The sequence below is a fragment of the Coregonus lavaretus genome, assembly GCF_964263955.1.
Source record: "Coregonus lavaretus genome assembly, chromosome: 9".
Taxonomy (NCBI): Eukaryota; Metazoa; Chordata; class Actinopteri; order Salmoniformes; family Salmonidae; genus Coregonus; species Coregonus lavaretus.
Genome location: NC_139996.1, coordinates 57,878,443 through 57,904,124, shown reverse-complemented (window position 1 = coordinate 57,904,124; position 25,682 = coordinate 57,878,443). Strand labels below are relative to the sequence as shown.

Below are 25,682 nucleotides of genomic sequence, written 5' to 3'. Positions count from 1 at the left end.
AGATCATCAGAAAACAGTAGACATTTGACTTCAGATTCTAGTAGGGTGAGGCCAGGTGCTGCAGACTGTTCTAGTGCCCTCGCAAATTCGTTGATATATATGTTGAAGAGGGTGGGGCTTAAACTGCATCCCTGTCTCACCCCACGGCCCTGTGGAAAGAAATGTGTGTGTTTTTTGCCAATTTTAACTGCACACTTGTTGTTTTTGTACATGGATTTTATAATGTCGTATGTTTTTCCCCCAAAACCACTTTTACATCAATTTGTATAGCAGACCCTCATGCCAAATTGAGTCAAAAGCTTTTTTGAAATCAACAAAGCATGAGAAAACGTTGCCTTTGTTTTGTTTTGTTTGTTTGTCATTTAGGGTATGCAGGGTGAATACGTGGTCTGTCGTACGGTAATTTGGTAAAAAGCCAATTTGACATTTGCTCAGTACATTGTTTTCACTGAGGAAATGAACTAGTCTGCTGTTAATGATAATGCAGATGATTTTCCCGAGGTTGCTGTTGACGCATATCCCACGGTAGTTATTGGTGTCAAATTTGTCTCCACTTTTGTGGATTGTGGTGATCAGTCCTTGGTTCCAAATATTGGAGAAGGTGCCAGAGCTAAAGACGATGTTAAAGAGTTTAAGTATAGCCAATTGGAATTTGTGGTCTGTATATTTTATCATTTCATTGAGGATACCATCAACACCACAGGCCTTTTTGGGTTGGCGGGTTTGTATTTTCATTTTCCATTCAATGTAATTGTAGAATCCAGTGGGTTCTGGTAGTCTTTAGTAGTTGATTATAAGATTTGCATTTGATCGTGTATATGTTTTTGCTGTTTGTTCTTTGTTATAGGGCCAAAAAGATTGGAGAAGTGGTTTACCCATACATCTCCGTTTTGGATAGATAGCTCTTCGTAATGTTGTTTGTTTAGTGTTTTCCAATTTTCCCAGAAGTGGTTAGAGTCTATGTATTATTCAATTACATTGAGCTGATTTCTGACATGCTGTTGCTTTTTTTTCCCGTAGTGTATTTCTGTATTGTTTTAGTGATTCACCATAGTGAAGGCGTAGGCTCAGGTTTTCTGGGTCTCTATGTTTTTGGTTGGATAGGTTTCTGAATTTCTTTCTTAGGTTTTTGCATTCTTCATCAAACCATTTGTCACTGTTGTTACTTTTCTTCGGTTTTCTGTTAGAGATTTTTAGATTTGATAGGGAAGCTGAGAGGTCAAATATATAGTTTCGTTTTTCTACTGCCAAGTTTACACCTTCACCATTACAGTGGAACGTTTTGTCCAGGAAGTTGTCTAAAAGGGATTGAATTTGTTGTTGCCTAATTGTTTTTTGGTAGGTTTCGACACTACTTTCCTTCCATCCATAGCATTTCTTAATATTATTCAGTTCCTTTGGCTTTGATGCCTCATGATTGTGTATTGCTCTGTTCAAGTAGACTGTGATTTTGCTGTGGTCTGATAGGGGTGACAGTGGGCTGACTCTCTCTGTCTCTCTCTCTCTGTCTCACTCCCCCTCCTATCCTCAGACCCCCCCAGGAAGCGTGTGGACTCCCCCATGCTGAACCGCCATGGCAAGAGGAGACCGGAGAGGAACTCTATGGAGGTGCTGAGTGTCACAGACGGAGGCTCCCCCGTACCCGCCAGGAGGGCCATCGACATGACACAGCACGGACAGAGGTACACAAACACACAGGAACAGAGGTACACACACAACCACACCCACACACACGCACACACACCATTTGACTATTAACCCCATGTTTCTCTATCCCATCCCATCACACCAGCACCCATCAACTTTGCATGGCACCATCGAGACACCATTAGTCTCTTACCACCTCCACTCTTCTATATTTTGGATATTCTACCAGGGCAATCCATTCACCATTTGTCTTATGCTCTAGATTGACAAGATAATACAGTGTTCAGAGTGTAGTGGGGTTAGTGGTAAGACAGCAGACAACAGGGCTAGTTATGTCAGTGAGCAGTGTTGTGGTCTGACACACAAACATGCACACAAGCATGCTCACACACACGCGCACACACACACACACACACACACACACACACACACACACACACACACACACACTGACTGGTTATTCACACTGTCTCCCGTCGCTGTGTAGTAAGACTGTGTTCAGTAAAAGCTTGGATATCACTGATACCAATCCCAAATGCAGCAAGGAAGAAAGGTATTCACTCCCCCTCACCCCCCTACCGTCACCCCATCACTATACCCCTACTCTCACCCCCTTACACCTAAGACACTTGGAAAGATGCAGTGGTACTTTTCTTACACACACACGCTCATACACACACACACACACACACACACGCACGCACACCGACGCACAGTGGTGCTTTTCTCATACAATGCTTTCAATGATACAATAAGCCAGAACATATACAGAGTGTGAGAAAATGTAGAAGATGTTTTCATTTTCACTTGTTTCAGAAGAGCATTACATAGAAAATGTAATTGCACAATGTTGAGTGCAATATATATTTTAAAAAATGCAATTAACATCAGCACTCCAACCAAATATGTCCTAAATTTGGAGAGTTGAAACAGTTTCTGAATGTAGTTGGAACTGAGTACAGTACAGATCAAGGAAATGGATAACAGTGGATTTGATTTTGACTCGATTTGTGTGCTATATGCAGCACTCTCAGCCCACAGTTTGTTAGCTGAATAGTTATCAAACTTGTTACATTCTCTCTCCAAACGGATATCCCCCCGCTCTCCCACACACCCTGTCTGACCCATTTTCTTTGATGCAAAATAATTTATATAAAAAATACAGTATCTAAGCCAACTCTAAAACTACATCACCATCCAGAACAGTGTACTGTACAACCTCATCTTAGAAAGCAAGATCATTTGGTTTACCATGGCAATTATAGCCATTCCTGTGAATTTCTTCAGTTATACAGTGCCTTTGGAAACTATTCAGACCCCTTGACTTTTTCCACATTTTGTTACGTTACAGCCTAATTCTAAAATGGATTAAATCAAAAAACATCCTCAGCAATCTACACACAATACCCAATAATAACAAAGCGAAAACAGGTTATTAGAAATGTTTGCACATTTATTAAATATCAAAAACAGAAAAACTTATTTACATAAGTATTCCAACCCTTTCTTATGAGAATCGAAATTGAGCTGAGGTGAATCCTGTTTCCATTGATTCCCCTGGAGATGTTTCAACAACTTGATTGGAGTCCACCTGTGGTAAATTCAATTGATTGGACATGATTTGGAAAGGCACACACCTGTCGATATAAGGTCCCACAGTTGACAGTGCATGTCAGAGCAGAAACCAAGCCATGAGGTCGAAGGAATTGTCCGTAGAGTTTCGAGACAGGATTGTGTAGAGGCACAGATCTGGGGAAGGGTACCAAAAAATATCTGCAGCATTGAAGGTCCCCAAGAACACAGTGGCCTCCATCATTCTTAAATGGAAGAAGTTTGGAACCACCAAGACTCTTCCTAGAGCTGGCCGCCCAGCCAATCCGAGCAATCGGGGGAGAAGGGCCTTGGTCAGGAAGGTGACCAAGAACCCAATGGTCACTCTGTCAGAGCTCTAGAGTTCCTCTGTGGAGATGGAAGAACCTTGCAGAAGGACAACATTCTCTGCAGCACTCCACCAATCAGGCCTTTATGATAGAGTGGCCAGACGGAAGCCACTCCTCAGTAAAAGGCACATGACAGCCCGTTTGGAGTTTGCCAAAAGGCACCTAAAGACTCCCAGACCATAAGAAACAAGATACTCTGGTCTGATGAAACCAAGATTGAACTCTTTGGCCTGAATGCCAAGCGTCACTTCTGGAGGAAACCTGGCACGATTCCTACGGTGAAGCACAGTGGTGGCAGCATCATGCTGTGGGGATGTTTTTCAGCAGCAGGGACTGGAAGACTAGTCAAGATCGAGGCAAAAATGAACGGAGCAAAGTACAGAGAGATCCTTGATGAAAACCTCAGACTGGGGCGAAGGTTCACCTTCCAATGGGACAATGACCCTAAACACACAGCCAAGACAATGCAGGAGTGGCTTCAGGACAAGTCTCTGAATGTTCTTGAGTGGCTCAGCCAGAGCCCGGACTTGAACCCGATCGAACATCTCTGGAGAGACCTGAAAATAGCAGTGCAGCAACGCTCCCCATCCAACCTTACAGAGCTTGAGAGGATCTGCAGAGAAGAATGGGAGAAACTTCCCAAATACAGGTGTGCCAAGCTTGTAGCGTCATACCCAAGAAGACTCATTCCTGTAATCGCTGCCAAAGGTGCTTCAACAAAGTACTGAGTAAATTACTTTTATAAATGTGATATTTAATATTTTGTATTTAATAAATTAGCAAACATTTCGAATAACCTGTTTTTGCATTGTCATTATGGGGTATTGTGTGTAGATTTGAGATTTTCAGATATTCCAATTTTAGAATAAGGCTGTAACGTAACAAAATGTGGAATAGGTCAACGGTTCTGAGTATTTTCCGAAGGCACTGTAGGTTGAATTGTATGTTTGTTTGTTTATGATCTGCCTCCCTCAGCCTCGATCTCTGAATCATCTCAATTTTTATGGTGGTTTTGGAGCAGTGGCTTCTTCCTTGCTGAGCGGCCTTTCAGGTAATGTCGATACAGGACTTGTTTTACTGTGGATATAGATACTATTGTACCTGTTTCCTCCAGTATCTTAACAAGGTCCATCGCTGTTGTTCTGGGATTGATTTGAACTTTTCGCACCAAAGTACGTTCATCTCTAGGAGACAGAACGCGTCTCCTTCCTGAGCGGTATGATGGCTGCATGGTCCCATGGTGTTTATACTTGCGTACTATTGTTTGTACAGATTAACGTGGTACCTTCAGGCGTTTGGAAATTGCTTCCAAGGCTGATTTATTTTTATTTTCCCATGATGTCAAGCAAAGACGCACTGGGTTTGAAGGTAGGCCTTGAAATACATCCACAGGTACACCTCCAATTGACTCAAATTATGTCAATTAGCCTATCAGAAGCTTCTAAAGCCATGACATAATTTTCTGGAATTTTCCAAGCTGTTTAAAGGCACAGTCAAGGTAGTGTATGTAAACTTCTGACCCACTGGAATTGTGATACAGTGAATTATAAATGAATGTATTATAATGAATATTCTGTCTGTAAACAATTGTTGGAAAAATTACTTGTGTCATGCACAAAGTAGATGTCCTAACCGACTTGCCAAAACTATAGTTTGTTAACAAGAAATCTGTGGAGTGGTTGAAAAACTAGTTTTAATGACTCCAACCTAAGTGTATGTAAACTTCCGACTTCAACTGTACGTAGTGCACTAGTTTTTGACCGGAGCCCTAATGGCCCTGGTAAAAAGTAGTATGGTAATGGAAAGAGGGGCCATTTTGGCTCAGACTTAGCCTCACTATAGCTTTTAATTGTCAATGCATAATGCCCTCATAAACATAGCAGAATAGATTCATTAATTCATAAACGATAGGTGGGCCTCCTTTGAAAGGGTGACCTTATAGGCCTTCTGTAGTCACATGAATCTCAATCTCAGTAAGATCATCTGCTATACCACTTGGGTAATAACTAGAAAATAGAAAATAGATTATTATCTTAATGGGGACTTCCTGGTTTAGATAAAGGTTACTGAAGTCAAACACATCCAAAGTATACACACACACACACACACACACACACCATGCACATGCAGGCAACATTTTACACACTAAATATATTTTCTATGGGGTTGAGATCTGGAGACTGGCTAGGTCACTCCAGGACCTTGAAATGCTTCTTACGAAGCCACTTCTTCGTTGCCCGGGCGGTGTGTTTGGGATCATTGTCATGCTGAAAGACCCAGCCACGTTTCATCTTTAATGCCCTTGCTGATGGAAGGAGGTTTTCACTCAAAATCTCACGATACATGGCCCCATTCATTCTTTCCTTTACACGCATCAGTCGTCCTGGTCCCTTTGCAGAAAAACAGCCCCAAAGCATGATGTTTCCACCCCCATGCTTCACAGTAGGTATGGTGTTCTTTGGATGCAACTCAGCAATCTTTTTCCTCCAAACACGACGAGTTGAGTTTTTACCAAAAAGTTATATTTTGGTTTCATCTGACCATATGACATTCTCCCAATCCTCTTCTGGATCATCCAAATGCACTCTAGCAAACTTCAGACGGGCCTGGACATGTACTGGCTTAAGCAGGGGGACACGTCTTGCACTGCAGGATTTGAGTCCCTGGCGGCGTAGTGTGTTACTGATGGTAGGCTTTGTTACTTTGGTCCCAGCTCTCTGCAGGTCATTCACTAGGTCCCCCTGTGTGGTTCTGGGATTTTTGCTCACCGTTCTTGTGATCATTTTGACCCCACGGGGTGAGATCTTGCGTGGAGCCACAGATCGAGGAAGATTATCAGTGGTCTTGTATGTCTTCCATTTCCTAATAATTGCTCCCACAGTTGATTTCTTCAAACCAAGCTGCTTACCTATTGCAGATTCAGTCTTCCCAGCCTGGTGCAGGTCTACAATTTTGTTTCTGGTGTCCTTTGACAGCTCTTTGGTCTTGGCCATAGTGGAGTTTGGAGTGTGACTGTTTGAGGTTGTGGACAGGTGTCTTTTATACTGATAACAAGTTCAAACAGGTGCCATTAACTTCTGACCCACTGGAATTGTGATACAGTGAATTATAAATGAATGTATTATAATGAATATTCTGTCTGTAAACAATTGTTGGAAAAATTACTTGTGTCATGCACAAAGTAGATGTCCTAACCGACTTGCCAAAACTATAGTTTGTTAACAAGAAATCTGTGGAGTGGTTGAAAAACAAGTTTTAATGACTCCAACCTAAGTGTATGTAAACTTCCGACTTCAACTGTACGTAGTGCACTAGTTTTTGACCGGAGCCCTAATGGCCCTGGTAAAAAGTAGTATGGTAATGGAAAGAGGGGCCATTTTGGCTCAGAATTAGCCTCACTATAGCTTTTAATTGTCAATGCATAATGCCCTCATAAACATAGCAGAATAGATTCATTAATTCATAAACGATAGGTGGGCCTCCTTTGAAAGGGTGACCTTATAGGCCTTCTGTAGTCACATGAATCTCAATCTCAGTAAGATCATCTGCTATACCACTTGGGTAATAACTAGAAAATAGAAAATAGATTATTATCTTAATGGGGACTTCCTGGTTTAGATAAAGGTTACTGAAGTCAAACACATCCAAAGTATACACACACACACACCATGCACATGCAGGCAACATTTTACACACTAAATATATTTTGTGCACGCATCGACGAAAGCAACACAGAGCCCTGCATAAGGGCTCCCGCTGATCCGGAGTACTGGGTGATCTCTCTCTCCGAGGCTGACATGAGTAAGGTTTTTAAACGGGTCAACATTCGTAAGGCCGTAGGGACAGATGGTTTTCCAGGGCGTGTCCACAAGCGTCTTCACTGACATTTTCAACCTCTCTTTGTCCCAGTCTGTAATCCCCACATGTTTCAAGCTGACTACCATCATTCCTGTTCCCAAAAACCGTTATGGCATCCTGCCACAATCACTACCGCCCTGTAGCACTCACATCTATAATAATGAAGTGCTTTGAAAGGCTGGTCATGGCACACATCAACTCTATCATCCCAGACACCCTGGACCCACTCCAATTTGCATACCTTCCCAACAGATCCACAGACTACACAATCTCAATTGCAATCCACACTGCCTTCTCCCACCTAGAAAAGAGGAATACATATGTGAGTATGCTGTTCATCAACTACAGCTCATTGTTCAACACCATAGTGCCCTCCAAGCTCGTCACCAAGCTCGGGACCCTGGGACTGAACACCTCCCTCTGCAACTGGATCCTGGACTTCCTGATGGGCTGACTCCAGGTGGTAAGAGTAGGCAACAACACCTCCACCACGTTGACCCTCAACACGGTGGCCCCCCAGGGGTGTGTGCTTAGCCCACTCCTGTACTCCCTATTCACCCACGACTTTGTGGCAACGCACGACTCCAACTCTATCATTAAGTTTGCTGATGACACAACGCTGATAGGCTTGATCACCAACGTCGATGAGACAACCTACGGGGAGGAGGTCAGAGACCTGGCAGTGTGGTGCCAGGACAACAACCTCTCCCTCAACATCAGCAAGACCAAGGAGCTGATCGTGGACGACAGCAAACGGGTGTGTGCACATCCCAATCCACATCGACGGGGCCACAGGGGAGAGGGTCAAGAGCTTCAAGTTCCTCGGTGTCCACATCACTGAGGACTTAACATGGTCCTTCCACACCAGCACAGTCGTGAAGAAGGCACGCAATGGCCTCTTTTCCCTCAGGAGGCTGAAACTATTTGGCATGGCCCCTCAGACCCTTAGGAACTTTTACAGCTGCACCATCATGAGCATCCTGACTGGTTATATTTCATTCTGGTATTGCAACTGCACCGCCCTAGAGCCGGCGGTGGTGCGGACACCCAGCGCATCACTGGGGGTCTGAGAAAGGCCCGAAAAATTGCCAAAGACTCCATACACCAGAGACATCGACTGTTCTCCATGCTCCCCTCCAGCAGGCGGTACAGGTGCATCAAGGCTTAGACCAACAGACTCCTAAATTGCTTCTATCTGTGGCCATAAGACTGTTAAATGGCTAACGACTACTGCTCCCCCTCAAACATACGCTGTTGCTAAAAGTATTATTGATTTGATGTAATTACTACCACTACGCTGCTGTTCATTGATTATTGATTGACATTAACACTACTATCTATCTATTTATCCTTCTTCTGGTCACTCATACTCCTGTTTACAGTGGGGGAAAAAAGTATTTAGTGAGCAACCAATTGTGCAAGTTCTCCCACTTAAAAAGATGAGAGAGGCCTGTAATTTTCATCATAGGTACACGTCAACTATGACAGACAAAATGAGAAAGAAAAATCCAGAAAATCACATTGTAGGATTTTTTATGAATTTATTTGCAAATTATGGTGGATGACACTGACACAGGTCAAACGTTTTCTGTAAGTCTTCACAAGGTTTTCACACACTGTTGCTGGTATTTTGGCCCATTCCTCCATGCAGATCTCCTCTAGAGCAGTGATGTTTTGGGGCTGTCGCTGGGCAACATGGACTTTCAACTCACTCCAAAGATTTTCTATGGGGTTGAGATCTGGAGACTGGCTAGGCCACTCCAGGACCTTGAAATGCTTCTTACGAAGCCACTTCTTCGTTGCCCGGGCGGTGTGTTTGGGATCATTGTCATGCTGAAAGACCCAGCCACGTTTCATCTTCAATGCCCTTGCTGATGGAAGGAGGTTTTCACTCAAAATCTCACGATACATGGCCCCATTCATTCTTTCCTTTACACGCATCAGTCGGCCTGGTCCCTTTGCAGAAAAACAGCCCCAAAGCATGATGTTTCCACCCCCATGCTTCACAGTAGGTATGGTGTTCTTTGGATGCAACTCAGCAATCTTTTTCCTCCAAACACGACGAGTTGAGTTTTTACCAAAAAGTTATATTTTGGTTTCATCTGACCATATGACATTCTCCCAATCCTCTTCTGGATCATCCAAATGCACTCTAGCAAACTTCAGACGGGCCTGGACATGTACTGGCTTAAGCAGGGGGACACGTCTGGCACTGCAGGATTTGAGTCCCTGGCGGCGTAGTGTGTTACTGATGGTAGGCTTTGTTACTTTGGTCCCAGCTCTCTGCAGGTCATTCACTAGGTCCCCCTGTGTGGTTCTGGGATTTTTGCTCACCGTTCTTGTGATCATTTTGACCCCACGGGGTGAGATCTTGCGTGGAGCCACAGATCGAGGAAGATTATCAGTGGTCTTGTATGTCTTCCATTTCCTAATAATTGCTCCCACAGTTGATTTCTTCAAACCAAGCTGCTTACCTATTGCAGATTCAGTCTTCCCAGCCTGGTGCAGGTCTACAATTTTGTTTCTGGTGTCCTTTGACAGCTCTTTGGTCTTGGCCATAGTGGAGTTTGGAGTGTGACTGTTTGAGGTTGTGGACAGGTGTCTTTTATACTGATAACAAGTTCAAACAGGTGCCATTAATACAGGTAACAAGTGGAGGACAGAGGAGCCTCTTAAAGAAGAAGTTACAGGTCTGTGAGAGCCAGAAATCTTGCAGAGTCTGTAGGTGACCAAATACTTATTTTCCACCATAATTTGCAAATAAATTCATAAAAAATCCTACAATGTGATTTTCTGGAGAAAAAAAATCTCTATTTGTCTGTCATAGTTGACGTGTACCTATGATGAAAATTACCGGCCTCTCTCATCTTTTTAAGTGGGAGAACTTGCACAATTGGTGGCTGACTAAATACTTATTTCCCCCACTGTATATATTACCATTAATATATTGCCATAAGTATGTATATATTCCTGCTACCAGTCAATTTTCAGCCCTGTTTACATGTACAGTACCAGTCAAAGGTTTGGACACACCTACTCATTCAACGTTTTTTCTTTATTTTTACTATTTTCTACTTTGTAGAATCATAGTGAAGACGTCAAAACTTTGAAATAACACAAATGGAATCATGTAATAACCAAAAAAGTGTTAAACAAATCAAAATATATTTCAGATTTTAGATTCTTCAAAGTAGCCACCCTTTGCCTTGATGACAGCTTTGCACACGCTTGGCATTTTCTCAACCAACTTCATGAGTTAGTCACCTGGAATGAATTTCAAATAACAGGTGTGCCTTGTTAAAAGTTAATTTGTGGAATGTATTTCCTTCTTAATGCGTTTGAGCCAATTAGTTGTGTTGTGACAGGTAATGGTGGTATACAGAAGATAGCCCTATTTGGTAAAATACCAAGTCCATATTATGGCAAGAACAGCTCAAATAAGCAAAGGGAAATGACAGTCCATCATTACTTTAAGACATGAAGGTCAGTCAATCCGGAAAATTTCAAGAACTTTGAAAGTTTCTTTAAGCGCAGTCGCAAAAACCATCAAGCGCTATGATGAAACTGGCATTCATGAGGACCGCCACAGGATAGGAAGACCCAGAGTTACCTTTGCTGCAGAGGATCTTCATTAGAGTTAACTGCACCTCAGATTGTAACCCAAATAAATTATTCCCAGAGTTCAAGTAACAGACACAGCTCAACATCAACTGTCCAGAGGAGACTGCGTGAATCAGGCCTTCATGGCCGAATTGCTGCAAAGAAACCACTACTAAAGGACACCAATAAGAAGAAGAGACTTGCTGGGGTCAAGAAACACGAGCAATGGACATTAGACAGGTGGAAATCTGGAAGTCCAAATTTGAGATTTTTGGTGTCTTTGTGAGATGCAGAGTAGGTGAACGGATGATCTCCGCATGTGTGGTCCCACCGTGGAGCATGGAGGAGGAGGTGTGAGGGAGTGGGGGTGCTTTGCTGGTGACACTGTCGGTGAGTTATTTAGAATTCAAGGCACACTTAGCTCAGCATATGTGGGAACTCATGAAGCTGGTTGAGAGAATGCCATGAGTGGGCAAAGCTGTCATCAAGGCAAAGGGTGGCTACTTTGAAGAACCTCAAATCAAAAATCTATTTGGATTTGTTTAACACTTTTTTGGTTACTACATGATTCCATATGTGTTATTTCATAGTTTTGATGTCTTCACTATTATTGTACAATGTAGAAAATAGTAAAAACACTTAAATGAGTTGGTGTGTCCAAACTTTTGACTGGTACTGTATATCCGCCTATCACGCCTACACTGGCACTCTTGCACACACACACACACACACTCACACACTTACACTTACATACACACACTCACCACCACGCACACACACACCCACGACTTACGCTGCTGCCATACTCTTTACTATTATCATTATTATTTATCCTGCTACCAGTCACTTTCCCCTAATCCCTACCTACATGCATAACTGCAGCAACAGAGACATGACATGGCTGGCCGTATTAATTATGCAGTGTGGGGCTGTCTGTGGTGCTGTCTATAGATAATGCACTGTGTGGCCATTTTAACTACGTCATATGTTTACGTATGTTAGCTGTCAGTCGAAGTGAAACCAAAACTTAACTTGACGGTTAAGTTTAGGCATTAATTCCGAGTGGTTAAAACTCTCAAACTACCAACTGGGGTCCAGAGGCATAATTTTGATCATAGCCCAAAGGTGGTTTATTAAATTCTTCTTAAATGTTACTTTGTCAATCAACTTGTTCTTAATAAATCTAAATAATTGTTTAGTGTTTGTGAATCAATATGGACTTTAAAACAATTCAAGCCCTTGGGGTCATTTTGACCCCAGCCAAAAACACCTAATTCTGCCTATAGTAATTTAATAGATATGAGCTTTATTTGAATCTAGATTTCTGTGGAGACATAATAACAAGTTATCCAGACCACCAGAGGGTGGAGGGGGGCCTGTATCAGTGATTTTGACCAGATAGACGGATCATGTACACAGATATACAGTAGCTCCCCATGTACTTGCCTAAGAATGTAAAAATGGTTAGTTCCTACAGACGTGGCCATGGTTTGCTATTTAAATGGGCAGACAGACCTCGAGGCATTCAGTTACTGTTCAATTGAACATTATAATCGGGAAATGAGTGACCTAAGAGACTTTTAGCGTGGTATGATCATCAGTGCCATGCGTGCCGGTTCCAGTATCTGAGAAACGTCCGGCCTCCTGGGCTTTTCACGTACGACAGTGTCTAGGGTTTACCAAGAATGGTGCGACAAACAAAAAACCTCCAGTCAGTGGCAGTCCTGTGGGCGAAAACAGCTCGTTGATGAGAGAGGTCGAAGGAGAATGGTAAGAATCATGCAAGCTAACAGGCGGGCCACAAACAGGCAAATAACGGCGCTGTACAACAGTGGTGTGCAGAATGACATCTCAGAACGCACAACTCGACGGTCCTTGTCACGGATGGGCCATTGAAGCAGATGACCACACCGGGTTCCAGTCCTATAAGCTAATATACAAGAACAAGTGGCTCCAGAGGGCACGCGATAACCAACATTGGACAATTGAGGAGTGGAAAAATATTGCCTGGTCTGACGAATCCCTGTTCCTGTTGCGTCATGCTAATGGCAGAGTCAGGATTTGTCGTAAGCAGCATGATTCCATGGCCCCATCCTGCCTGGTGTCAATGGTACAGGCTGGTGGCAGTGGTGTAATGGTGTGGGGAATGTTTTCCTGGCACACATTAGGTCCCTTAATACCAATTGAGCAACGTTTGAATGCCACAGCGTATCTGAACATTGTTGCTGACTAGGTGTATCCCTTTATGGCCACAGAGGGGTCCGACCCAGTACTAGATGGGTGTACCTAATTGACTGGCCACTGAGTGTATGTGCAACTTGTTATGGTATTTGGGTTCCTGTAACATTTGGTTTTGAAGCATCCTGCCATAGGTCCTACCACTCCCATTGTTTCACTAGCGTTGCCTGTGTGGTACGTAAATAAAGAAAACAAAGACATATTTTTGGTCATTGTCTCTCAGGATGAATGGATGAATCACCTTTGTCAATAAAATAAATATATTTTAAATTTGAGTGTACTGCCCCTTTAAATGGCAGTCGTTTTCACCACATAAAATGACACAATTAGTATTTACTTCAGAATTCTTAAATCTAAATTATCTTAAAATCAAATGATGTTAAATCCGTTTTTTAGTACTTATGTGGATTGTACATTGGAAAAAAGCTGCACATTATTAAGGGAAAATTTGATATTTTAGTTATACAGAAATGCTAATTAACTGTAATTTGGATAACATCTGTTTTGGTAATTTTTTATTTCAGATAGCATTATATACATGTCTAATAACGTATTGATAAGAAATAAGTTGATATTTTGCTATGATTGTTGCTTTTTCCAATAGTTTCTTCTTAATCCATGTATGAAAAATATGTTGGTAGTCTGAGGTTAATAAGGTAAGGTTTAAAGTTTGGGTTAAAACTGAGGGGAAAAAACGAGTGCCTAGCACTGAGATTGAACCTGCTATCCTTGCAACAAATCTGCCCAATTAGCTGTTCGCTTTCCATACACCCACTTGTGTTGATATGCCTGTTAATGTTGACACACCTATGTTCCGGCAGCCATGTTGAGTTGCAGTTACCCCTGACTCCACTCTTGATTGATTTCAAACCCCATCCCCAAAGTTGATTTGATTTTAGATTTGACTCCTCTCCCTAGCTGTACATCCTTCTCCCTCTATGGCATGTATTACAGGGCTGAAGCTAAGCTGGGCTGTGTATGAGGAGAAGGATGTTGGTGAGAGAAGTCAGTGTGGGTTTCTGGTTTATCTATGCGTTGTGCTTTTTCTCATGTCCTTGATTGAACTTTTTGAAGTATTCTCTGCTGGGGGAGGTGTGTGTTTGTAAGTTTGTTAGTTTGTGCACAAACGTGTGTGTGTGTGTGTGTGTGTGTGTGTGTGTGTGTGTGTTTGTGTGTGTGTGTGTGTGAACGTAACCTTATCTCTCCCCGGCAGCAAACTTTTGTCGAAAGTTTTGAGAATCAGGAGAACTTTACATCAGAAGGTGTCAGAAAGAAGACTTTGGCTTTGAAACATTTATTATGACAAGCCAATCTCGGATTGTACACTGATGGAAGGGAAAGATACGTATTTTGGAATGGAATGCATTTTAACTCACGCTACATAGACGAAACATGTAAACCCCAGTCACTGTCCAGCATTATGTCATTATGTCTAGTTTGGTTTCCCAAAATGGTAAAACTTTTTTTCTTTCTTTCTTTTTTATTGACAAATATTCTACCACACATAGGGGTCAAATGTTGTCATACAACGTCATAAGATGTACAGTGGCTTGCGAAAGTATTCACCCCCCTTGGCATTTTTCCTATTGTTGCCTTACAACATGGAATTAAAATAGATTTTTGGGGGGTTTGTATCATTTGATTTACACAACATGCCTACCACTTCGAAGATGCAAAAAGACAGAAATGTTGAGCGTGCATAACTATTCAGCCCCCCCAAAGTCAATACTTTGTAGAGCCACCTTTTGCAGCAATTACAGCTGCAAGTCTCTTGGGGTATGTCTCTATAAGCTTGGCACATCTAGCCACTGGGATTTTGCCCATTCTTCAAGGCAAAACTGCTCCATCTCCTTCAAGTTGGATGGGTTCCGCTGGTGTACAGCAATCTTTAAGTCATACCACAGATTCTCAATTGGATTGGGGTCTGGGCTTTGACTAGGCCATTCCAATACATTTAAATGTTTCCCCTTAAACAACTCGAGTGTTGATTTAGCAGTATGCTTAGGGTCATTGTCCTGCTGGAAGGTGAACCTCTGTCCCAGTCTCAAATCTCTGGAAGACTGAAACAGGTTTCCCTCAAGAATTTCCCTGTATTTAGTGCCATCCATCATTCCTTCAATTCTGACCAGTTTCCCAGTCCCTGCCGATGAAAAATATCCCCACAGCATGATGCTGCCACAACCATGCTTCACTGTGGGGATGGTGTTCTCGGGGTGATGAGAGGTGTTGGGTTTGCGCCAGACATAGTGTTTTCCTTGATGGCCAAAAAGCTCAATTTTAGTCTAATCTGACCAGAGTACCTTCTTCCATTTGTTTGGGGAGTCTCCCACATGCCTTTTGGCGAACACCAAACGTTTGTTTGCTTATTTTCTTCTTTAAGCAATGGCTTTTTTCTGGCCACTCATCCGTAAAGCCCAGCTCTGTGGAGTGTACAGCTTAAAGTGGTCCTATGGACAGATACTCCAATCTCCGCTGTGGAGCTTTGCAGCTCCTTCAGGGTTATCTTTGGTATTTTTATTGCCTCTCTGATTAATGCCCTCCTTGCCTGGTCCGTGAGTTTTGGTGGGCGGCCCACTCTTGGCAGGTTTGTTGTGGTGCCATATTCTTTCCATTTTTAATAATGGATTTAATGGTGCTCCGTGGAATGTTCAAAGTTTCAGATATTTTTTATAACCCTGATCTGTACTTCTCCACAACTTTGTCCCTGACCTGTTTGGAGAGCTCCTTGGTCTTCATGGTGCCGCTTGCTTGGTGGTGCCCCTTGCTTAGTGGTGTTGCAGACTCTGGGGCCTTTCAGAACAGGTGTACATATACTGAGATCATGTGACAGATCATGTGACACAGATGGACTTTATTTAACTAATTATGTGACTTCTGAAGGTAATTGGTTGCACCAGATCTTATTTAGGGGCTTCATCACAAAGGGGGTGAATACATGTGCACACACCAATTTTCCGTTATTAAAAAAATATATATATTTGTGAAACAAGTTATTTTTTTCATTTCACTTCACCAATTTGGTCTATTTTGTGTATGTCCATTACATGAAATCCAAATAAAAATAAATTTAAATGACAGGTTGTAATGCAACAAAATAGGAAAAATGCCAAGGGGGATGAATACTTTTGCAAGGCACTTTATTAATTCCACAACGGAGCGACGGCAAAACTGCATCTTCACAGCAATGGGAATCGTAATTTTTCAGCTTTTGTGAATTTTGATTGAGTAGATTTGGGATAAATGCTTTGCAGTAGCTGTACCATGCAGATAATATGGTACGTATTATAATATGGTCTGGGTATATTTTTCTTACATGAATGACCAATTCATCTTGTATATAATAAAGGAGAATGGCCTGAAAAAGACAACTAAACTTCACATCTCAGAACAAAAACACATATTTATCTTAATCCTGAAGGTGTGTGAGGAGAAATGGAGGAGAGGTTAATGATATGGAAATTAAATATGTGGAAAAATCTATCCCTGCAATTGATGGAATATATCAATGGATGTTTTTGCTGTTTCGTTCCACCATTTCTTATGTAACATTGCTCTGGGGAGGCGATTGAGTGTGTTGGACTGATGTTAAAGTGCCCTTAATATGTATATAAACACAAATAAACACACAAATAAACACAAATAAAACACCTGTAGCATACAGCACAAACAGACCTGGGTCTCGTTCATTAGGGCACACAAAATGTTAAATGCTTAGCAACATTTTGCAGTGAAGAACGAAAATGAACTTTTCTTATTGGACAAATCCACCAAGTCCCTCAGTGTTTCTGTCAGCTTTCTTCCATTTGGTGCCGAATGAACATGACCCATGTCTTGGTTCATTAGGAGGTTTGTTGAGGTGAATAGTGAATATTAGCATTCACTCTGTGTCAGATAGAGTCTGGGAGAAAAATAGATAGATAAGGAGAGAATGAGACAGAGAAAAGGGTAGCTAGCAGACTCTCTTCCCATGTCCCCTCAACTCGAACTCTCACACACACATGCACACATGTACACAGACAGACACAAACAAACACAAACACACCCTTAATGGCTGGTTCCAGCCCTCAATATTCCGGACCCACTTGTCTCAGACCTTCTTTGGTCCTATTACCACTGGCCATTTACTTTGGTTCCGTTGTGTTTTTGAAGACTCCATTTCCCCTTCCCAGACCCCCCACCTGTACTCATTCCATCCCCCACAGTGCACCACTGCACCCCCTGGGTGTGTTGGATGGACCTCAGATGCAGCGATTTGTCACAATCATACAAACATACACACACACACACACACCTCCACAAAGAGTTTATGGGAAAAGTTTGGACTTGAGGAGTTTCCCAGACAAGGTATTAACACAAAGCCCAGCCACACACACACACATTCTTTCTCCAGTATATGCTCTAGCTTTCCATACATTGGCCCTTTGTTTCCATTAGGGAAATGACAGATGATTGGTTACCTATACACACACACACACACACAAACAGGAAATCATTTTGTACAGAAGTGGATGTAACTACATTACCAAACCATCTGTAATGTTATCTTTATATAATATTGGGTCTAACAGACACAGATGCTATGCTACTACCACACTTGTTTAGGCCAGATGGGACTGCTTTTTGGCTGTGGTTAAATATACCTGTATGGCTATTAGATATACAGGCTCCATCCCAAATGGCACCCTATTCTCTATATAGTACACTACTTTTGACCAGAGCCATATATATGGAATAGGGTGCCATTTGAGACGCAGTCACAGTTTCTGTAGTTAGCAAATGCATGCATGTTAAAGTGAGGTTTTTCCCTTGTCATTTCTCCATCAATATTCCATATTACGGAACAAGATTTGGCACACCAGTTGAGAACTCAATTCCCTAAATGGTCAGCAGATGGGGGAAGGATGCATAGAAATGTACCATTTTCCCGTAGGGATTCTCTAAGAAGACATTTAAGAAATTCCACTAAGTTGTCAACATTGATGCTCAAATGACCGAGAAAGAAGTGCCATCCGTTTGAATATCCGAGAAAGGTGTTGTTGATGTAATACATTTTACAGCAAATCATGAAGGAAAGCTAACTAATTGCATGGGGACTAACAGGCTAATATTTTATTTTTGTTGAAGGAGAAACAGAAAAATATATCATTAGGATTACAGATCATACAGTCTCATTCAAAGTGAATAATACAGCATGTCCTCATTGGCGATCTATCTGTTCTATATACCGAGCTGTGACGCAAAACTGAAACCTAGCCACTCTCTCGTATCTTAGCAACAGTAGCTAGCGAGCTGGCAAAGAAGCTAACTAACATTGACGCTCAATGTATTTTTGTTCTCAGCCATATTCAATAGAATTCAAGTGAGATAGCCTACATTATTGAAATTGTATCTGTTTAGTAAGTGGACATTGTAACCCAGTCTCGTCCGAGCAGCTAATTCATTGTGACAACATTTACCCTCAACATACTTATTTTGTTCTATTTCGCAGCCATATTCAAAATTAAATTCAAGGCAGATGAACTATCTAACATTCAGGCATGAGCTCAGATCGGGTACAAACTTTCATTTTGTTGCATCAAATCGACCTTTCCTCCGTAGCTTGCTAGTTGGCTACGTTAGCTAATCAAACCAATGCTCAAACTAGAAAAGTACATTTCCTGAAGAAAATGTGGTGTGCATGCTAGCTTGTGAAAGAAGGAATGATTGATAGGATAGCCTGAACATGTGAAAGTTGGTTTGGTGTCTCTAGCTTGAACAGTTCAAGAGTTACTGTTGGTGAGATATTTTAAGCTAATTTATGCTAATTGTATAGCTATAGTTGATAAAAGTGTTTAAGACTTTCAATTTAGGATAGCCTGAACATGGGGAAGTTGGTTTAGTATCTTTAGCTTAAACAGTTAAGGAGTTACTGTTAGTGATGTCTTTCATGCACATTTACATGTATAGTTATAGTTTATTTAAAAAAAAGAATTTTAATATAGTTGTAGTTGATAAAAGTTTTAAAGAATTTGAATTTACGATAGCCTGCACAAGTTAAAGTTGGTTTGGTGTTTCTAGCTTGAACAGTTCAAGAGTTACTGCTGGTGAGTTATTTATGCAAATGTATGTGCATGTATATAATTATAGTTAGTTTCTATAATAGTTAAGTTCTATAATTTATAGTTAATAAACGTTTTTAAGAATTTTAAGTTAGGATAGCCTGAACATGTGAAAGTTGGTTTGGTGTCTCCATGGAATGAGTTTCACATGTGTGGCTTAAACGGTGTAAGAGCAGTGGTGAATCCAAATACTTCCCATTCAAGCCTATGGAGCTTTTATTAACATTTACAATGGTTATAGTTCAAAAAGTATAAATGTTATAAAAAACGATAAACACAAGCAATCTAAGTTGGGTCAGTCTGGACATCTCAATGTTGGTTTGTCGTTGATAGCTTAAATGGTGTAGGAGGAGATACACGGCCAAATAAAAAAAACGTCCCCATGTAAGTCTGACACTTTAATTGCAATTGAAATGTATTGTGAGCTTGTAAATATTGTTGTAGAACAAAAAGTAGAAATAATATCCAAACGTTTTTTTCAAGCAATCTGCACGTTTGGAAGTTGGCTTTGTGTTAATAGCTTGTAATTTAAGCCCTAGCGCAAGCGGAAGAAACCAATTGTTAATAATATGACTATGTAAGAAATCTAGAGTTGTGCATTGCTTTGCATGCACACCTAATTACATACAATAGCATAATGTCATGACAATTTCATCAAACAGAAGTAGAACATTATAGCTATGTCTATTCTTACCTTGATCGTCATTATTAGTTACTCTATTATTTGGAGTCTCATCACAAAATCAAACAAGTGTCCAGGCAATGTTGCTCTGCACTAAGATGGCTGTTGACTGATGTTGCAGTATCTTAGCCTGATTTATCCTCACTTTCTGACAATTGTGTAATTCATAAACAACTTAGTTATTGAAATGCAAACAGCAGGTGATGAGACCAGTTACAGAAAGTATTACAATACCAAAACATAACAATATTTCACTCAAGTCAACCTTACCAACATGATTGTAATACAGTCATCAATACAACTCATATTAACCTACTGGACCTAGCACAAACAACAATATGAAAAAAAATATTATTCACTTTATTTTAAATGATGTAATGGTGAATGAATCACATATTGTTAAATGTGGTAGCTGCAAGCTGTCTGTGTTTACGTCCCTCTCAGTCCAACCACAGCAACACTGAAACTTTTTAAAAACAACAAATAAAGCAAACAGGCACACCTAACAGACATTTATTGAAGTATAGTCAATGTGTTCAGAGTCGGATCATGTCTACATATGGTAGCCAGGGAGAGGTAAGGTGGGGAATGTGTTTAGTCTAGATAGAACAGCATTTCTTAATCCTGGTCCTGGGGACCCAAAGGGGTGCACATTTTTGTTTTTGCCCTAGCAATACACAGCCGAAGCAAATTATCCGCTTATCATCAAATGTTGATGATTTGAATCAGGTGTGTAGTGCTAATGCGAAAACAGTATATCTTCCTCCACTGTCTCTGTCCCATACTGGGCTCGAACCAGTGAGCCTCTGCTCGCAAACACACATAACTGTCCTCCTTGACAACGTACGAATGCTTTGAGCCCCCCAACAGGTACCAATTGGTTTGCTCCATCTGCGACATCTCAAGCTACATGTTTGTACGCGATCATGTATTAGCATATGTCGGTTATTGCTCTCGTGACCCACCTGCCCTCGGCACTATTCATTCATGTCACCTCTACCTCTTAGACCATGGTACTCAGTCTTGCTTTCATCGTTCTTCAGTGAGACGAGGTGGTGGAAATGGGGGGGTTGCCCTCGGTCTCGTTTATCCGAGGCAGGCCTTTCCAGGGGAACACTGTGGGGGTAAAGAGGGATACAGTGCATTCGCAGAGTATTCAGAGCCCTTTACTTTCTCCACATTTTGTTATGTTACAGCCTTATTCTAAAATGGATTAAGTAAAAATAAATCCTCATCAATGTACACACAATACCCCATAATGACTAAGCGAAAACAGGTTAAGACATTTTAGCAATTTTATTACAAATTTAAAAAACAGAAATACCTTATTTACATAATTATTCAGACCCTTTGCTATGAGACTCGAAATTGAGCTCAGGTGCATCCTCTTTCCATTGATCATCCTTCAGATTTTTCTACAACTTGATTGGGGTCTACCTGTGATACATTCAAATGATTGGACATGATTTGGAAGGCACACACCTCTCTATATAAGGTCCCACAGTTGACAGTGCATGTCAGCGCAAAAACCAAGCCATGAGGTCGAAGGAATTGTCCGTAGAGCTCAGAGACAGGATTGTGTCGAGGCACAGATCTGGGGAAGGGTACCAAACATTTCTCTAGCATTCAAGGTCCCCAAGAACACAGTGACCTCCATCATTCTTAGATGGAAGAAGTTTGGAACCACCAAGACTCTTCCTAGAGCTGGCCGCCAGGCTTACTGAGCAATCGGGGGAGAAGGGCCTTGGTCAGGGAGGTGACCAAGAACCCAATGGTCACTCTGACAGAGCTCCAGAGTTCCTCTGTGGAGACGGGAGAACCTTCCAGAAGGACAACCATCTGCAGTTCTCCACCAATCAGGCCTTTATGGTAGAGTGGTCAGATGGAAGCCACTCCTCAGTAAAAGGCACATGACAGCCCGCTTGCAGTTTTCCAAAAGGCACCTAAAAGACTCTCAGACCATGAGAAACAAGAATGTCATTATTTTAGAATAAGGCTGTACTGTAACAAAGTGGAAAACATAAAGGGGTCTGAATACTTTCCGAAACACTGTAGATGGGAAGGAGAGAAAATGGACATGGTGTTATCAGTAAGTAACCAGTATAAATGCAGGTATTCTGGATGGAAAAGGGGTACTTGTCGAGGAAAATAATGCATTACTAAACCTTCTAAAAAAAGACATTGAGGAGACATTGAAGTGCTGAGGGGAGGATACTCAAGTGTACATGGAGAGGAAGCCATAGGTGGAGTTGACTCCGTACGTCTCCTTGTTGAACATCTCACTGGCATCCCAGCCAGTAGACTAATGGAGAGAGATACAAGGGAATGGGGGTTAGTGTGTGTGTGACTCAATGTGTGTCACCAAAGTGGTACACTTTGGCGCAGTGGTCTAAGGCACTGCATCTCAGTGCTGGAGGCGTCACTACAGACCCTGGTTCGATTCCAGGCTGTATCACAATCCAGCTGTGATTGGGAGTCCCATAGGGTGGCACACAATTAGCCCAGCGTCGTCCGGGGTAGGCCGTCATTGTAAATAAGAATTTATTCTTAACTGACTTGCCTGGTTAAATAAATAAATAAAATAGATCTAGTCAGGCTTTTATAAAAGCTAGCCAGTTTCAGTTAGCTTCCCATTCCAGGTCAGGCTTCATCCGTACTACGACGTTTTCACTCGCAGATTATGAAAAAACTGCTCCTGGACTTCTTCTATGGTATTATGGTGGTCCGCAAAGTAACGTTAGAGGTGCAGTCCGCAACTTACTGTACTGAAGGGTGTAGTCAATCCCAGCTTACAGACTAAATGAATAAAGAAACAAACATTAAGAAAAATTCAACTTAATCATGTACTACTAAGAAAATAAGAATGAACCCTACTAACTTCTAACAAAGCCTCACCCATCGCCCAAATCCATTCCAACCATCCCTTCCCTTACATTGTTAGAGATGTACCATTTTGAAAACCAACCATTTCAAATAGTTATACTGCACAGTAATCATTTTGGTGGCAGGACATGTGCTATTATCAGACCTTCCAGAAATTAACACAAAACTATGTTTTAAGTGAAATATTAGCGGTTGTCTGAAGCCGAAAAAGACAGGAAATTCTAAGCTAATTTGACTTTAGCCCTAATAACAGCTTGAGTACTACTAGAGTACTGTAGCTTTATTGATCTACTGTACTTCAACAACAGATGTACTCACATTGGATGGGTTGATTAGGATTCAAACCTTCTCTCAAACAGCCTAATACATACTCTTAGAGTAGGTTTATCCCATTAATGTACTTGGTAATGTAAACATGTTTTTTAATGTAAAATGCATATCTGCCATCTGGGAATCTGTGCAATGTTCCTAATCTTAATATATACCAATTGGTTCTTAAAGGGGCAATCTGCATTTCAAACAACAAAGCAAACCCCGCCACTGTTTTGGTAAAAAGCTGAACAATTGGGGGCGGAGAAATGTAACCACTCTCAAATTAATCGATAGAGCTCTGGATACAAAATGACAATTTTAACCATAATCAGAGGCTAACTTTCTTTCTTCAAAATTACATTGCTTACAAACAATTGAGTTGAACAAGTAAATGTTTTGGGTTCTGATTGGGTATGACAATTGGACTAAGCTCATGAAGCATTTATCATATAAGTTATATTCTTCAAGAATCAATGGGTGTGTGTAAATCATTGAAAAGTCAAAAAAATTATGAAGCAATCACAGATTGACCCTTTAAATACTATGATTTATAAATGTCTCAAGAGCATAGCGCAACTGTCTTGTATGTATTAGGCTTGGTCAAATGTAGGGTTAAGGAGCGGTTTCACAGACACAGATTAAACCTAGACCACGACCAGAAATAATTTTGGCTGGAGATTTTCCACTGATCATGCTTTTTAGTCCAGGACTAGGCTTCATCTGTGTCCGGGGAAACCTTCCAATAATGTTTAAATGAGTGGAATGGGATGATGTCTTACATAAAAAACACATTTATATTAAAGTACATTAATGGGATGAACCTACTCTGAGCGTATGTATTAGGCCGTTGAGAGAAGGTTTGAATCCTAATCAACCCATCCAATGTGAGTACATCTGTTGTTTAAGTACAGGAGATCAATAAAGCTACAGTACTCTAGCAGTAGTCAAGCTGCTTATGCTGAAAAGCCTTGTAAGTGCATAGGTCAAATTAGATTTAGAATTTTCTGTCTTTGTCGGATTTAGTCAAAAGCTAATATTTCACGTAACTTTTATTTGTATTAAGAAGAAGAAAAAAGAAAAAAAAAGAAAAAAAAGTAGATGATTGGAACTGTCAGGGTCAGCTGTTTGAATGAAGCAGAAAAGGGCATCTTAGCTGACAAGATCTCATCCCCACCCACTCATACACAGATATACACTCAGAAACGGACACATATGCACACACACACACACGTGCACACACACACACACAAATGTTGTGGTCCTCTGTAGCTCAGCTGGTAGAGCACGGCGCTTGTAACGCCAAGGTAGTGGGTTCGATCCCCGGGACCACCCATACACAAAAAAAAAAATGTATGCACGCATGACTGTAAGTCGCTTTGGATAAAAGCGTCTGCTAAATGGCATATTATTATTATTATTATGTTTGTTTTATTATCCTTGTGGGGACCAAACAATTGAAAATCCTATTTTCCCTAATCCCTAACCTTAAACCTAACCTTAACTGTAACACTAACCCAAATCTTAACCCTAAACCTAACCTTACAGTGCCTTGCAAAGGTATTCATCCCCCTTGGCATTTTTCCTATTTTGTTGCATTTCAACCTGTAATTTAAATGGATTTTTATTTGGATTTCATGTAATGGACATCAACAAAATAGTCCAAATTGGTGAAGTGAAATGTCTAAAAAATAAACTACGGAAAAGTGGTGTGTGCATGTTTATTCACCCCCTTTGCTATGAAGCCCCTAAATAACATCTGGTGCAACCAACTACCTTCAGAAGTCACATAATTAGTTAAATAAAGTCCACCTGTGTGCAATCTACAGTATTTGATACACTGCCGATTTTGCATGTTTTCCTACTTACAAAGCATATAGAGGTCTGTAATTTTTATCATAGGTACACTTCAACTGTGAGAGACGGAATCTAAAACAAAAATCCAGAAAATCACATTGTATGATTTTTAAGTAATTAATTTGCATTTTATTGCATGACATAAGTATTTGATACATCAGAAAAGCAGAACTTAATATTTGGTACAGAAACCTTTGTTTGTAATTACAGAGATCATACGTTTCCTGTAGGTCTTGACCAGGTTTGCACACACTGCAGCAGGGATTTTGGCCCACTCCTCCATACAGACCTTCTCCAGATCCTTCAGGTTTCGGGGCTGTCGCTGGGCAATACGGATTTTCAGCTCCCTCCAAAGATTTTCTATTGGGTTCAGGTCTGGAGACTGGCTAGGCCACTCCAGGACCTTGAGATGCTTCTTACGGAGCCACTCCTTAGTTGCTCTGGCTGTGTGTTTCGGGTCGTTGTCATGCTGGAAGACCCAGCCACGACCCATCTTCAATGCTCTTACTGAGGGAAGGAGGTTGTTGGCCAAGATCTCGCGATACATGGCCCCATCCATCCTCCCCTCAA

General features: G+C 41.3%; 1 protein-coding gene across 1 annotated transcript in view; it reads left to right on the top strand.

Moving 5' to 3' along the window:
- The window catches only part of brsk2a (BR serine/threonine kinase 2a), a gene marked incomplete at both ends in the record, with an annotated part of 414,243 nt that overhangs the window by 358,231 nt on the left and 30,330 nt on the right, over positions 1–25,682 (top strand). The window contains 2 exons of the mRNA XM_084169332.1: positions 1,532–1,682; positions 2,135–2,200. Coding sequence (XP_084025458.1) covers positions 1,532–1,682; positions 2,135–2,200 — 217 coding nt within the window. The remainder of the gene's footprint in view (positions 1–1,531; positions 1,683–2,134; positions 2,201–25,682) is intronic.